A 15,582-nucleotide genomic window follows, 5' to 3' on the forward strand; every position below is an offset into this window, starting at 1 on the left:
TGGTGCAGGGGCAGCAGCTCAGGAAGAGGCCCTGCTACTCAGGTCACAGCCCTCATATGGGCAGCCCTCATGTGCCCAGCACCACTAGACCTGCCATCAGGCCTCTGAGGAGCTCTGAAGCCAAACACAAGGACAGGCAGAACAGTCACAAAGAACAAGGCAGCCTGGAAGCAGCATGGACCACATGCTTTTAGAACTGTTTTTTAATGCTAAAACTATCAACAATATTTGCTGTGAACTACAAGGAGAAAGCATCGCCAAGAACAGGATGTTATGAAAAAAGAACTGTTGGGGAACAAGAGTTCTTCGAAGTTTAAAACAGGGCAGCAGAGGTGAGAAATTCAATTCAAGATACAGAAGATGAAGGACTCTTCCACAGAGTAAATCAAAGAAGTCAAAGGGAAAGAAAATAGAGGAAAAAAGAAATAAAAGAGAGGGCCAGTCTTAAGGTCCAACATGCCGACAGCAGGAGTTCCAAAATAAAACTGAGAAAAATGGGGCAGAGGAAATCAAAAGAATGATTCAAGAAAAGGTCCCCAAGTTAACAGACTTAAGTAAAAAGGGCTAATGCGTCCCAGCACACTGGATGGAAACCTACACCCAAGTCTGGCTCTGAGAAATGTGGGAGTGACTGGAACCAAGAAAGGTCCTAAAACTTCTAGAAACTGTAGAACAGAGCCATGCTTCTCAAGAGCAATACTGCAAGACAGGAAATAAGAAGTGCTTCCAAGCTCCTAAGGAAAAATGACAGCTGGTCTAGAGTTGTATTCCCAGTCACGTGTCAGGGCAGATGGATAAAGACACTGCCAAACGTGAAGGTCAGGACCTGTGCCTCCCCAGGACCTTCTTTAAGAAGCTACAAGAAGCAAAAATGACCTGCAGCAAGAGGTGATCTGTGAGCCAAGAGCAGGGAACCAGAGCTGGAAGAGAAGAGGGGACGAGGGGAGCCCAAGGTGAAGACACGGGAGCCCTCAATGAGACGGTGCCAGCCTGAGTCCAGGTGGGAGAAGGGAGGGCCACACTCCAGAGGGGAACCAACAGAATGTCGGACGCATTTGAACACAACCAGGGAAAACTTAGGGGGCAAGGCTATTTTCCAAGTATTTGTTCCCAAGCAACAACAGAGAGAGACAATTAACCCCAGGCAGAACAGAGCACTGGAAAGGAAAAGCACTAGGCACCCACCACACGGCCCGAGTACCACAACCTTCCCACGGTCAGGCTGTCACACAAGCACCGAGGTGTGAAGTGTGTCCCCTGGTGGCCCGAGCACGTTCACTGGAGTCTCTGCACAGATGGAGCTGATGGGAGCAAAAACTAAGCAAGAAACAGTTGTCAAGACTGACCCTCAGCTACCAGCGAGGAAGCATTCAAGGCAGTGAAGACTGTTTCAAGATGGAAAAGTAAACTTTTAAAGAAAAGACACAGCACTAAAATAAATGTACTGTCAACCCACTCCAGTATTCTTGCCTGAGAAACCCCATGGACAGAGGAGCCTGGTGGGCTACAGTCCGTGGGGTTGCAGAGAGTCAGACACAGCTGAGTGACTGGACAGTAACAACTGGGCTCCCAGCAGAGATGGGCATGAGAAGAGTGGGGTTTTTATTGGTACTGTGCCATAGTTCCTCTTAAGTCAATACAACTCTCCCGTCCACTAGGCATTTCAAGTGTTTGGGTCATCTTCTGGGGTTTTTTCCCACCCTGTCTTTCATGCGTAATAAGTAAAGAAAAATATACTTTAAAAAAAGTTTTAGTTATTCGGCAGTGAGTTTGGAGAAGCTAGTAAAATGTGGACATTTCTACATGGGTACAAAATCATTTTGTATTTTAAAAGATTCTGTCATCTGCTTCCTGGATTTGATTTCCACAGTAACTAGTAACTAGCAATTACAACTTCAGCAAATACAAAACCAACTCCATGGAAAAAAAAAAGAACAGGAAACTCAAACTCCTACTTGTAGTCTATTTGTTACTTACATCTTCCTATAAAAGAATAACCTTTCATTTGTATCCCGGAAAACAATGACACATAAAAATTAAAACTAGAGATAAACAAGGCTGAGAAAACGGGGCAGGGGAAGGGGAGCCCGGGCAGTGTCGCTGACTTTTCCCTTAATAAGTGAGAGTTTCCAAAAAAAACTGCTTCCTGAATCTTCCCACACTGTAAGCAACAGAGGGCACACCTCACCATGGTATGGCAGACACTCCTAATAAAGGTTTTTACTGTTCTGGCCATGTAACAATAGATATTCATTTCCAAGTTCAAAAGACAACCTATTTAAAGGACAATTTATCCTAATTATTTAGGGCTTTGTGGACAAAAATTAATACTCAGGTAATTTTTAGAAGTGTTTTATTGAAGTGTAACTGACACTGAAATGCACGTATTTAAAATGTACACTCTGATCAGTTTGGACGTACATATCCACCCATGAAACCATCCTTCTGGTCAATATAACGGACATAGCCATCACCCCTCCCCAGGAAGCTACTGACCTGCTTTCTGTCACTGCAGATTATTTACCATTTTCTAAATTTATCTAAATAAACCCGTACGGAGCATACTCTTTTTTCCCTGGCTTCTCTCACACACGTAATTATGGAGCTCTCTCTGTCCATACTGTATCAGGAACCCACTCCTCCATGCCCAACGGCCCACTGTGTGGTCACAGTACACAGTGTATGCCCAGTCTCCCAGCGATGGGTATTTGGGGCCTTACGAATAAAGCTGTTATAGACATTCATGGACAAACCTTTGTATGAACACATACTTTCATTTCCTTTGGGTACTGACCTAGAAGTGGGGCTGATGAGTCATATTTTAGGAGTATGTTTAACTTTTTAAAAAAACTGCAAAACAGTCTCCCCAAGTAGTTTCACGGTTTTATGCTCCCAGGGCAGTCCTTCCACATACCTGCCAGGAGTTGGTGTGATCAGTCCTGTGGATCTCAGCCATTCTGATGGGCAGGCACCATTAGCTCATAGTGGTTTTAACTGGTCTCTTCCTAACGGCTAATGATGCTGCACATCTGTTCACGTGTGCTCTCTGCCATCCACACATCTTTCTTGGTAAAATGTCTGTGCATTTTTAATTCGGTTATTTTCTCATCATTGAGTTCTTGAGAGTTCTTTTTATAGTTTGAATACAAATCCTCTAACAGACACGTAATTTACAAATATGTTTCTCCTAATTCTGTGGCTTGTCTTTGAATTTTCTCCACAGAGCCTTTCAAAGAGCAAGTTTTAAATTCTGATGAAGCCTAACTTGTTCATTTTGTCTAATATGGATCATGTTTTGGTATCCTACCTAAGAAATACTTTTGCCTGTTTAAGTCACAAATCTTTTTTCTGTGCTTTCTTCTAGAAGTTCTATTTTATGCTCTATGTTTAGGTCCAAAATTAGTTTTGAGTTAACTTCTATACAAGAGGTGAGGTTTGATCAAGATTCTTTTTTCTTTGCATATGGTTGTCTGCTCCAGAACCGTTTGTTGAAAAGACCAACCTTTCTTCAACTGAACTGCCTTTATACCTTTGTCAATAATCATTGGCCAGGGTGGTGTGGCATCCAGGGCCTTAGCCCAAAGCGGAGGAGGCCTGGCCCGCAGGGCGGAGCAGTCACCACTGCTGACCCCAAGCCCAGCCCAGGGCCACCCCGAGCGGAGCCACAAGCAGTGGGAGCCTGAGCTGCTCTGGCCTCATCAGGACGCTGCTGGTCCCAGAACACATATGGAGCACTTGGGGCAAGGCGGGAACTTAAGCCTGATTGATGGTGCCCAAGCAGCCTTTGTCCTTCTGAGGGTCACAGTTCCAGTTTTTGTTTTTTTGGCCACGTCGAAAAGCATGCAGCACCTTAGCTCCCCAACCAGGGATCAAACCCATGCCCCCTGCTTTGGGAACATGGAGACTTAACCACTGGCCTGCCAGGGAATTCCACAACAATCAAACTCTTATCAGAAAACTCAAGAATGACTCCTTATTACCTTGGCTTAGGCAAAGATTTCTTAAACACAAAAAGCACAAGTAACGAAAGAAAAAGTAGGTAAATGGGACTTCATCAAAAGTCAAAATGTGTGTGTGTCAAAGGACAGCATCAAGAACATGAAATAAATTCCCACACAGCGGAAGAAAACATCTGTAAGCCAAAAGGCCCGGTAATTTCAGTCCTAGGTATATATCCGAGAAAAATGAAAGCATTTGTCCACATGGAAACCTGTACACAAATGTTCACAGTAGCATTACCCGTAAGAGGCAAAAAGTGGGAACAACCCGGAAGTGTACCAGCCAGCTGCTGAGTGAGCAAACAGAACGTGTCCATCCACACAGTGAAGACTCACTCAGCCACCAAAAGGGAAGTACCGGTACACGACACAACGCAGATGAGCCACAGAAACGTGATTTGCAGGAAATAAACCAATCACCAGAGACCACATATTGTATGGACTGCACTCTGGAGAAACACGCAGCACAGGCAAACCCAGAGACAGACACGGGATCAGAACTGCCTGGGACTTGGGGAGGAGAAGAGGGCAATGACTGCCAACAGGTGTGTGGCTTCTTGGGGTGATAGAAATACTAAAATTAAATTGTGGCCATGGTTACTGAATTCTGAATAAATTGTAAAAACACTGAACTTTTTAAATTTTTTAGAAAATTTATTTGGCTGCACTGGGCCTTAGTTGTGCCATGGGGGATCTAGTTCCCTGACCAGGGATCGAACGCTGCCCCGGGTACTGGGAGCACAGATGTCTCAGCCACTGGATGACCAGGGAGGTCTCAACACTGAACACTTAAAATGGATGAATTTTATGGTATGTGATACCTGTCTCATCAGAGGTGTAAAAAAGAAAGTCGCTTAGAAAATTTTAAAAATGTTTCATCTTTAAAAACGCCAATGATATTCTCCCAAAGTCTTCCAATCAAATGACCATGTACATGTGAGAGCAGCTCTGGCCCCAGGGGTGGCCCCTACACCTCTCAGCAGCACCTCGGCATCAGGGCCCCTGCACTTCAACACAAGTGCCGAGATCAGGTAGTGAGGCTTCCAACTTGCTCATTTCAAAAGTGTTTTGACTGCTCTGTAGTTTTTTCCATATACATGCTATTTATTATTCATTCACTTATTTATGTAGGCTGAACCACACAGCATGCAGTATCTTAGCTCCTCAACCAGGGACTGAGCGCGGGCCACTGCGGTGAAAGTACCAAGTCCTAACCACTGGACTACCAGGGAGTTCTCTCCATGCAAATTTTAGCATCATCTTGTTGATTTCTAGAACAGAAAAATGCTCCTGGGACTTACTTTTACAGATGGTTGTCTGAGACAACAGAGAATTTAGAAGTTTACAGGTATGTGCAGAGATGTTCTCAACAGGGTCCACGGTCCTTCCTCTTTACAGAACTGTAGCTCTGACCACAGCCAGCTAGAGACTGGTTAAACCCTGGAAGCTAGGCAACCATAAGGCACCTCACCCGTCTAGCGTGATGGGATGCCCAAAGCAAAGCTCATGCATGTTACACACTCACACCCCACAGGCGGCCACTTAGCTGAGTCACAAGCAGGAGGGCACCTCGCTGCACAGAGCGCGCGCTCGGCTGAGGCTGCACGAAGGAGCAGCACGCCTCATAAATGAGCGCTGTGTGCTTCTAAATGTTCATTTCATCTTTCCTTAGTACCTCAAATCACCATCTGACAAACAGTCTGTAAATCCCCGAAGGCACATCAGGTTAGTAACCCCCAGCACCCGCCCCCAAAAAGACTAGCTGAACTGTTGGCTGGTGAAGGGTTATCACTGTCCTAAACACAAGAGTGTGCTTATCAGTTATCTCATCAGGAGAAGTAAGCTTCCAGATAACCAAAGTTTTCTTTAAACACTAAAACACTTCATTCAGCTCACGCATCTGGGTAGAAACTTCTAAAACTCAACAATAACCACACGAGACAGTAAGCTCAGAGCTGAGACAGGCCTCCAAGGAGCCTTCTGGAATTGTCTGCTGGGCCTCCAGAAGACTCGGAATGTCCCTGTCTGCCAGCCTGCTGCCCCAATCCTGGTCACAAGCCCCTCATCTGGGGAGAGGCCAAGGGTCCACCCTGCCCAAGCTCACTGCTTTATAGAGAGGCTGAGGATGGGGGCTGAATCTAAACCCAGTTTGAGCAGACTGGCTGTGAGTGGGGTTCCAAGGGCCTGATAAACAGTATGCCTCAATTTTCACAATTCTCCTCTGTAGCCAAATTAGGTGACCAACTACCTACCAGGAGCCGAGTGTGTCTCCAGAGTGCGTTCCCCCCCAGCCCACCAAGGAGGTTCTGTCATCCAGGAGGTGCAGAGGAACACGGCTCATCTCTGCAGGCACTGACTCCCCCAGACTCCAGCCTCCGACTGAACGGAGGTGCCGGGACACAGACAGGTTCAGCACCGTCCGTGGTCACACAGCTAACAGGGACACAACTGGGCTGTGAGCTCCAGGCTGCGCCCGAGCCCAGACCCTCCCCATCGATGGAGAGCAAGCAGCCCCAACAAGCTCATCCTGGGGCCCCGCCGCCCGCAGGGCCCAGCCCCCACTTCTATCTCCCACAGCATTGGTACCGAGCTTTGCAAAAAGACCTGTCTTTTATTTAGATAAATAAAAGTACTGCTTCGTAGTAAATATTCCCTTCCTAACCCTTAGAGCAGAAAAGGGGGAAAAAAAGTTAGTATCTTACCTCAAAGGAACATTCAACATTTCTTTCATTTTTTTTGTGTGATAATCCCTTCAGGTCTATCTTTTCAACACTCACTGTAAAGGTAAACAAAACAGAAAAACAACAAACAGAATTATAAAAATGAAATAAAAGCTTGAAGTATACATGATTAGTTTGCATTGATCGGTATGTTAGCGGCTTTTACAGGAAAGCTCCCAGCGCCCCACGCCATCTCCTCCACAGAGAGCTCGTCAGGAACGAGGGAGGCTGGAGGCCGAGCTCAGAATGAGGGCAAAGTTGATCGTGAGACAGAAAATACAGGGAAACTATAAAAACAAATCAATAAAAAGGGATAGATGCTTGAAAAGAACATACGTTTCTTTGCCTGCTAGAGGGCAATGGATGATAACTGTAACTGAAGGTTAGTTATGCTCTGTTATCCCTAGAAGACTAAAGCTCAACGTCTCCCACTCTGGTTGTTGAGAGACGCAGCTGCCCAGAGCCTTCGTCGGGCCAGGCTGCAGGTGCGAGGACTGCGCCTGTGGAGCAGGCTCCCGGACCCCTAGCGCCGGTCCTACAGAGCAGGGGCCACGGCTGCACGGGTGGACAGGACAGAAGACAGTCACGTCAGACAGCCCCAAAGCGATCACCTCCTCAGGCCTCCCCTTTCCCTCGCACAGGTGCTTTTTGTTCTCTCCTAAGAAAATGATACAATTAGCTTGTAAGCACCTAAGTTTTAAGATGCAAGTTAAGTTTGTAAAATGCAAATATTCAAGCACAAATATTTTTGAAAATAAAACAGCACTTAATAAACATGATCTAGTTCCCAAACCCCCAAGTCACACTCAGGTACGCACGCCCTGTTGCTGATTCAAACACAAACGCATCTCCAATACTCATTTAACGGCTTGCTTCTTCAAGCTTATGAACTTCTGCCAGGCGCAGCAGTCAGACAATCCACCTCTTCCGGAAAGACCCCAGCGAAAGACAGAGGCTTTCCTGCATGAACAGCATACACACCCTCCTCATTTTTCACCCATATTCCTGGAGGTCGCTTGGCTGTGTACTATGGGCGTATCTGCAGATCCTCAACACCTGTCTAATCTGATACACTCAGTGTAACTCACAAAACTACTCCTGTTACACTTTTTGCAGACGCCCAGTCTCCTGGTCGGCCACACATCCTGAGTTTTCTCCAGCAAACACCACTCTGTAAGATGTTCAGGGCCAACCCCCAGAAAGTTTCGTGGTCAAAAGTTTGGGGGGAAAATCTAAGAAACTCTTTTCGTAGACTGCCCATGTACGTGATCATATTAAAGACTCTGAGAAGTCCTGTGACAAATAAATCTACTTTTATTAACCACATTTCCCCATTTTTTTTTTTTTTTTTTGGCCACAGAACTCTCTCCTCCCATAATATGAGCAATTCTGGGCACCAGGCTTCAGGAAGGTTCTAACCCTGTACTTCCCACTACTGCAGCCACTGACCCCATGGGACCACTTACACTGGTATTAATTACAACTGAATAAAATTAAAAATCTCCTCAGTTGAACTAACCACATTTTAAGCACTCAGCAGTCATGCATGGCCAGTAGCTGCCACGCTGAGCAGACCCAGAACCCTGGTGGTCACAGGGAGTTCTACTGGGCAGCATTATAAAGTCAGGGGTGGGCGGGCTGCAGGCAGCCCTCGGCCGGTCGGTGTGACCGCCACCAGGGTGCAGAGCCACACCGTGGGCTGAGGCTCTGCCAAAGGTGCTCTCCACCTGCCGACAGCAGAGCCCAGCAGTGGTGCCAGACTCCACACGCCTCCTCCCCAATCAAGAAACACAAACCATCTGGAGCTTCGCAGAAAACAACATGCCAATCCCTGCCCTAAACCAACAACTTGTTCACTCACCAACTCGTCTTATGAAGCGCCTACTGTGTGCTGGGCCGTACTCCGGGGCTGGGCACAAGGCGGCCGGCACTGACCAGAGTCCTTGCCTTCACAAACCACTGCCTGAATTTTTGAGCCTCTATAAATTCATAAAGTTGTATCAGGGTTGATACAGATCGTGGGAGACACTAGAACCCATTTGGTTTAGAGTATTTTAAACTTAAAATAGCATCTCACAGGAAGGAATTACTCTTTAAAAAAAACAAGAACGTTTGTTTCCTTTCTGGCAAAACAAAGAAAACACTACGTTTAGCAGTTGTGCACTGCCTGACCTCGCTCAGTGAAACTACCCACTGTTCCTGTCTGACTTCCCCAGGCAGACTGTCAGCAAATAAACAGCTCTTACACTCTCCCAATCACTATTTTTAAAAACTTACGCACAATGATCTCACTCTAATCCAGACCCTTCACTTCTTTAGACAATAGAATATACAAAGTCAACGAACCCAGAAAAACTATTTGGTGTTTTCCTGGGCCACAGAACAGCAACGTGTACCTACAAGTTCCAGGGCTGAATATTAGGATTTATGAAAAAAAGCAGAAAGAAAAAACCCTAACTGGACTGAAGGCGGGAAGTGACTCATATCTAGACACAGGAAAATGTGAAAAGCAGATGAATGTTACTCAGCTGTTTTCAAATCAAAGAGGCATTTCGGACCAGAGGTCTGAGATGTTAGCGAGACCTCTCTGGAGCCCCCAGCCCACTGGACACTGTGTTCTGTATCTGCATCACCAGCCCCGGTTCCGCCAGGATGCCTCTGGACCAAACACACGGACAAGACCTGCTGTCTTCTCTTGGTACCGCCCGCCCTGGAAGCAACACCTGTGGCCACACAGGGCTCTGAGGGTGGGAGGACGGCCCGATGGGGGCAGGGGGTTGGGGCAGGTGGATGCTCTGCAGCAGGTGAGGGCGGCAACGGCGGCCAGCACGAGCGCCGGGCTGGGGGGTGTTCAGCTGGGCTTCAAAGATGTGTAAGACACTCTCAACTCCAGAACTATTAAAGACCATGTTTATAACAATAAAAACATGAACAAGTGCTTATCCTGTTACCTGAAATATTATACATTGCATGTATAACATGATTATAGTTTTTTAAAATGCAAAAGGAAGAGAGACTAAAAATAAATGATCAAAAGTGACAGGGTTAACTTAACTGTGCCTGGTGGTGGAGTTATGGGTAGTTTTCCTGCCACATCCCTGCGGTGTGGTTTCATGGTTTTAGAGTGTTTACCTGTGTGCACGCATGTTTGCTGATGGCCCACTGAAAGCCCACTGGTAGACAAGGCCCCCCTTCCCTCCTGCCACCCTTGTGAGCCTGAAGACTGGGTCATGTCACACGCGAAGCCCCACTCCTTTCTGAAACGTGTAAGCAAAAAGCTTGTGTCAGTTTGAGGAGTTGGATACCTAACCATCACCTGAGGAAGAGAACACAGCCCAAGACAGCATTAGTGCCAACTGGGAAGACCCCCTAGACCCCCAGGGCTGGGCAGGAAGAGCACCCAGGACGAGCGCGCCTCCCCGGGGCCCAGACTGTGAAGGGGTTTGGGCAGGGCACGCAGTGAGACTCCGGCTTGAGGCCGCCAGCCTGCTCCCACGTGGAGAAACAGTATATGATAGTGTGCTATTTCCTTTCAACATTTCCTGGGTTCTAATTTTCTTCTTTTCTTATTCAAGTTGTACACCAGCCGTTCTTCTCAAATCTTACAAGTCAGAGCACATAGCCTTCAATAAGATGTGTAATTGCACTGAACTCCCATTTTTATAATTGGATCCATGCCTAATTAAAAAACCAGAGCACTACTGTCACTAAGAAAGGAGGGAGGCCGAGCTGCATGGATAAGACCGTAAAATGCACCGTGGTAAGAGTGCAGGCAGGTGCCCTGGAAGGCCCAAGAAGGGTCCGGCGGGGTCACCGACCCCCTCCAGCAGCCACACCGCCAGGTCCAGGAACACACTCCCGACTCCAGCTTGGGAGTGCCTGCTAAAACCTCCACAGCCTACAGCCACCTTCGCTGCCAAGTGCTGTCACGCAATCCCCAGGAGCTGAGGGCCACGTCGCAGGAGAGAACAGGACACCCCGAGATGATGGCTTTAATATGTCCCAAGAAGGAGGCTCTCCTCCGAAACACTTCCCTTTCTACCCTAAAGACTTCTGGAAAAAACCGAGTTGTCGTCAGTTTTCTGCTAATTATGTGTTTTACTTGATTTCAGTGTATCTTTACTAAATAGCTTAATTTGGTACAGTCAATAACAAGAAACCAATTTTATGCCAAACCCAAAGCTAAAAGAAAGCACAGTAAAAAGGGCTTTATTGATGAGTGAGGGAAAAGATGAAAAATGATCATTTTCTAGCACAACACCTTCTCTCAAGCTCCATACAACAGAATTCAGTGTCCTCATACTTAAAGAAATGGAACCAGAATAATATTTAAGATGCCTCCAGCTTTACAGTTTTATTACTGAAACCTAATTTTCATCTAAGAATTTAAAAGCTGTATTCTTAAAAGTCTCAGCTGAATAATGTTCCTAAATATCAATTTACTTTCTCACTTTCATTTAGCATTCAGTCATCTGTGTTAATGGGAATAATTTTTTAAAACACTGTTTCTTTTAACTGTTGTTAAAATTTGAACATTCACTACTATGCTGATTAAACCGATCCTCTTTTCTACATCTTTTTAGGTCATGTTATATGAATTTAAGAACTCTATAAATTTACTTTTCTTTGATTTTTTTATCATCTAGCTCCCTTGCATTAATTTGATTTGTTAGTTCTCCAGAAAGATATAAACAAAAGTTGAACATGATCTAGAAAACATAAAGCTCATAAAAGATACATCTGAAGTAGAAAATTAGGAAATGAATGCATATTCCATTTGGATGGTTAGCGATACTGCACTTGAACTTAGGGACCTGAAGAATTCACTCATGTACGTTCATTATGTGTGTTAAGGCAAGCGTTTGTTCAGCCTTCGTACGCATGAGGCCCCGCAGTGGCCATGAGTGGTGGAAGAATGACTCAGGCCACAGCAATACTGTGGGGCAAGACTTTAAAAGGGAAGGGAAGGGCCCGCTGAGCAGAGCCACACGCAGTCAAGGCCCAGGGGTGACAGCACCTGTGTTGGGAGGAAGTTAAAGTGGTGGTGGAGACGGGGAACAGGAGGCCAGGGCAGGCGGCTGGCCCAGGACCCATGCATCAGGGCAGGGGAGGCCAGGGGCTCTGCAGTCTCCGGCTGTGTGAACTGTGACACCCCAGCTGCTGCATGACCTTGGGCACAGTTATCTAATCCCTGAACAGAACAAGCACCAGCTTGCTCCGTGGGGCTGCGGCATCACCTGGCAGACTCCCGTGAACTGCCAGGTGGCTTCCCGAGGAAGTCTGAAAACCTTCAGTCAACAGTACAGAGAAAAAGGTAAGGCTTCTGCCTAATGCGTGCATGGCTTTCCTTTTCTAGTCACTTCTGTTTAACCAAGCGTTGGGATCTCAGGGTTGGAATCCCAGTGTATCTTAGGAACGCTGCTTAACCACAATTCAGTTCTCCTGTCTGAAATGGGGACTGCGGTTACAATGAACCAGGTTATTATACCTGAGTCCCACAGGGTCTTAGGAAGATCGAGTGGGTTAATGTATGTAACAAGCTAGGACCACCTTCTAAGACTAGTCAGGGTTTCAGACTGTCCTTACTGATGTCCCCTGAGCTGTAATCTGAAGAAACACAAAAGTCTGACCTATTTATAAGGTGAACTGTGTCTCTGAAGGCTTTTAAAAAGCACAGACAATCCAAAACTGAAGTGGGATACAGAAAAAACAACAAGAAAACTAGTAACGCTGGGAGTGGCTTCAGGCTTTCCGAAGAGCAGTAACAGGGTTCTGGGGAAAGCATGAACAATAAACCAATGACCAGTTACCTGCTGGGTCAGTTTCACGGTAGAGGAACTATGGTTACCTGTGACCACTGAACGGAGACCACTGTGGATAATCAGCAAGGTCTGGCTTACTGCATCTTCTAAGGGTCATGATGTCTGACAGCGGTCAGGTCTGGTCCTACCACAGTCCTGCCTTCCTGCACCAGGCACCCCAGCAAGAGACAGACACTGCTGTTCAACCAGCAATTACATTAAAACACAGGAACGAAGGGTCTTGATAATTGTGCCAACAGGAGAAAAGCATGATGGTGAAGAAGTGGCCGTCCCCCTTAGGACTGCGAGGGTACAAGATACAGGCTCCACTTGGACGGGCTGGGGACAGAGGAAGCAACGCCCACCGGGAGGCACCTCCCCCATAACAACACGCCGAAGGAAGACCCTCTGCTCAGCGAGTGACAACTACCCACCCAGAAACAGAGGCCCCGCTGCCTTCAGGACGACTGAGCCTCCAGCGGAACCCAGGAAACGAGCTGACTGCTGCTCCCAGGGCCATGAGGAGGGCAGCCATCCAGGCCCACAGCCACAGGTGTGAGGACTCGGCACCACTGGCATCCTCGCCCAGCTCCAAACCGGGAAGTGAGAGCAGCCGGGAGCCCTGCGGGCTGTGCCCCATCCTGTCCTGTGAGCCCCCCAAGGGCCCACACCACTGGCCAGGGGGCCACTGGCCTGACGCTGTCCACTGTAGCCGCACGAAGCCAGACAGCCGAGAACCAGGGAGACCAGCCTCCCACTGCGGGAGGGAGAGCTGCCTTGTCCACACTGAGCCAGCGCAACTGCAACGCGATGAAATAAGACTACAAGTTCAGGCCCTCAGTCCTGGGGGCCCCGCGTGGGGCTGGTGGCAACCACGTCAGTGTGGAGACAACAGTGCGTCACTGCACAAAGCGCTGTTCTCAATTCAGGAGCCCTGGCGGGGCGGCACATGATAACATTCACTGATTTCCTCTTAACAAACATCAAGATGTGAGATTTCTACAGTCAAGACACATCCGCATATAACTTGCGGAATTCAGAAAGAATAATACATCTAAGACTAGCGTTTTCAAACCATCTGGAAGCAGCCAGCCAAACATCATGACCCTCAGCTCCTCCCCACACCCCGTCCTCCCTGCGGCCCCGCAGCTCACCTCTGGACAGTTTCCCTCCAGGCCTCTTGGGCAGCGACCCCTCAGTGGAATGTGTGGATGTGTGCAGGGCGTTCTCCAGGCTGTTGCCCACGCTGCTGACGGGGGGCTCTGTCCTGGGCGTGACCTGTGGGGACAGAGTCAGAATCAATTTATTTTCTTCCAAAATTTAGTTCTCGTGCGAGGATTTTCATTTTTATTTCAAAGTCACTTATGTTTACTGTAGCTTCCAATTTTTCTGTAAAACAGTCATCATTAGCGTGAGCACTTCTGGTGGAAGACGAAACTTTGAGCAATCCACCACTCACCACCGAAATGTAAAGCCATCCCAGTTAGAGCAAACACGGGGGCTAATGTCTTGTGCCAGCGGTTCACTAGCCGGGTAAACTGCTAACTGAGCCGTCACAAATCCTATCTGAGCCAAAACCCGATTCTTTCTTCAAATCAGTTTCTTATTAATTACAAAGCAGGACTTAACACTGTCGTATAAATCTTGAAAAGTAATAAAATGCTCTAACAAAAACAGGAGAGAACAGGATAGACCTGGATCTATTTGGGGGTGCATTTTTAAAAAGAATATGCTAGAAATACATTACAATCCCATCTCTGGATAGCTGTCATACAAAGTACTCAGACGTGAGAACGATGTGTGTCGGCAGGGGGAGGGCGGACACGCTCACTGTAACAGTGAAACACTGAAAACACCTTGAACAGCTACTGATAGAGACCCAGGAAAAAAAGGACCGCCGCCCACAGGCCCCCACTCTATGCTGGCCGTGCGGGTTCAGCCTGCACCAAGTTCCCGACAGGAGCCAGGAGGGCTGCCCCGTCTCCGCTCCCCTGTCTTAGGTTTACAGATAGCCAGGACCCCCGAAGGCTACCTCGGACTCTACAGTGACCTCAGGGGGAGAGGGGAGGGGAGGGGGTCCTTGGGAGCTGGTGGGGGAGGGGCAGCACCTTTACTTTTTCCCCCCAATGACGACCAGTATTTTTATAGCTAAATGCATTTATTACTTTTAGGATTTAGAGGAATGAAAATGACCAATGCTTTAATGTCTTCCTACTCACAATTTAAAAGGACAGTACAGAAAAGTTACGATTTTAAAGTTTACCAAAAGCAGCAAGTTTTAAAAGAGGGAGAAACACGGTGCTTCACACACAGCCAAAGAGAAGGTTTGGGGAAAAGGGGCATGACTTCTGGTCCCAAACCTGACCCGGAGGGGACGCGACATGCACACAGGAAGCTCTCAGGCCGCCACTGTCCTCGGTTCACCTTGTTACCTGGCTAGCGGGGGTCGGGGGTGGGGCGCGGTGGCACAGACCCTGCTGTTTGCAGGCCTGGCCGGGGCACCTGGCAGAGGGCAGATCACACCAGCCACTTCGGAAGACAGGACACCCAGCCCCTCCCCCGGACAGAGCTCAGGGAGGCCGCGGCAGGCACGACCCCGCCTGCTCCCAGGGGCCAGCCTCTGACCCAGGAAGGCCCCAGCTGTGCAGGTGTCCCCTCCCCACATGTGAGGACCCACACAAGCTCAGTAACTCCACAGGTCTGGCTAATCTGCAAGTTTACAGAACTCAAGGAAGAAAACCCTCCCCCTCCAGCACTCCTCTAAAAAGTCCATTCATTTGATAACATTTACCGAAACGCTGTAAGACAGTTACATTTTCCAATTACTTATACTTGTAGTTTAATCTGCATTACTTCCTTTAGGTAAAGCAAAGTTTTCTTTTATCATCCAATGATCAGAATATTCCAGAAATGAACTTCTCCTTTATTAAATAACATACAAGCACTGACAAGTACAACACAAAGGATATGAATCTGAGCAAACTCCAGGGGATAGTGGAGTCTGGCGTGCTGCAGTCCAGCACAGAGAGTCAGACACGACTTAGCGACTGAGCCACAAAAAAG

General features: G+C 47.5%; 1 protein-coding gene across 1 annotated transcript in view; it reads right to left on the bottom strand.

Moving 5' to 3' along the window:
- ZCCHC14 (zinc finger CCHC-type containing 14) overlaps window positions 1–15,582 on the bottom strand; it is a 50,036-nt gene that overhangs the window by 18,862 nt on the left and 15,592 nt on the right. The window contains exons 2-3 of the mRNA XM_043898245.1: window positions 13,674–13,797; window positions 6,701–6,774 (exon numbers count right to left, since the gene is read on the bottom strand). Coding sequence (XP_043754180.1) covers window positions 6,701–6,774; window positions 13,674–13,797 — 198 coding nt within the window. The remainder of the gene's footprint in view (window positions 1–6,700; window positions 6,775–13,673; window positions 13,798–15,582) is intronic.

Source organism: Cervus elaphus, chromosome 4 (assembly GCF_910594005.1).
Source record: "Cervus elaphus chromosome 4, mCerEla1.1, whole genome shotgun sequence".
Taxonomy (NCBI): domain Eukaryota; kingdom Metazoa; phylum Chordata; class Mammalia; order Artiodactyla; family Cervidae; genus Cervus; species Cervus elaphus.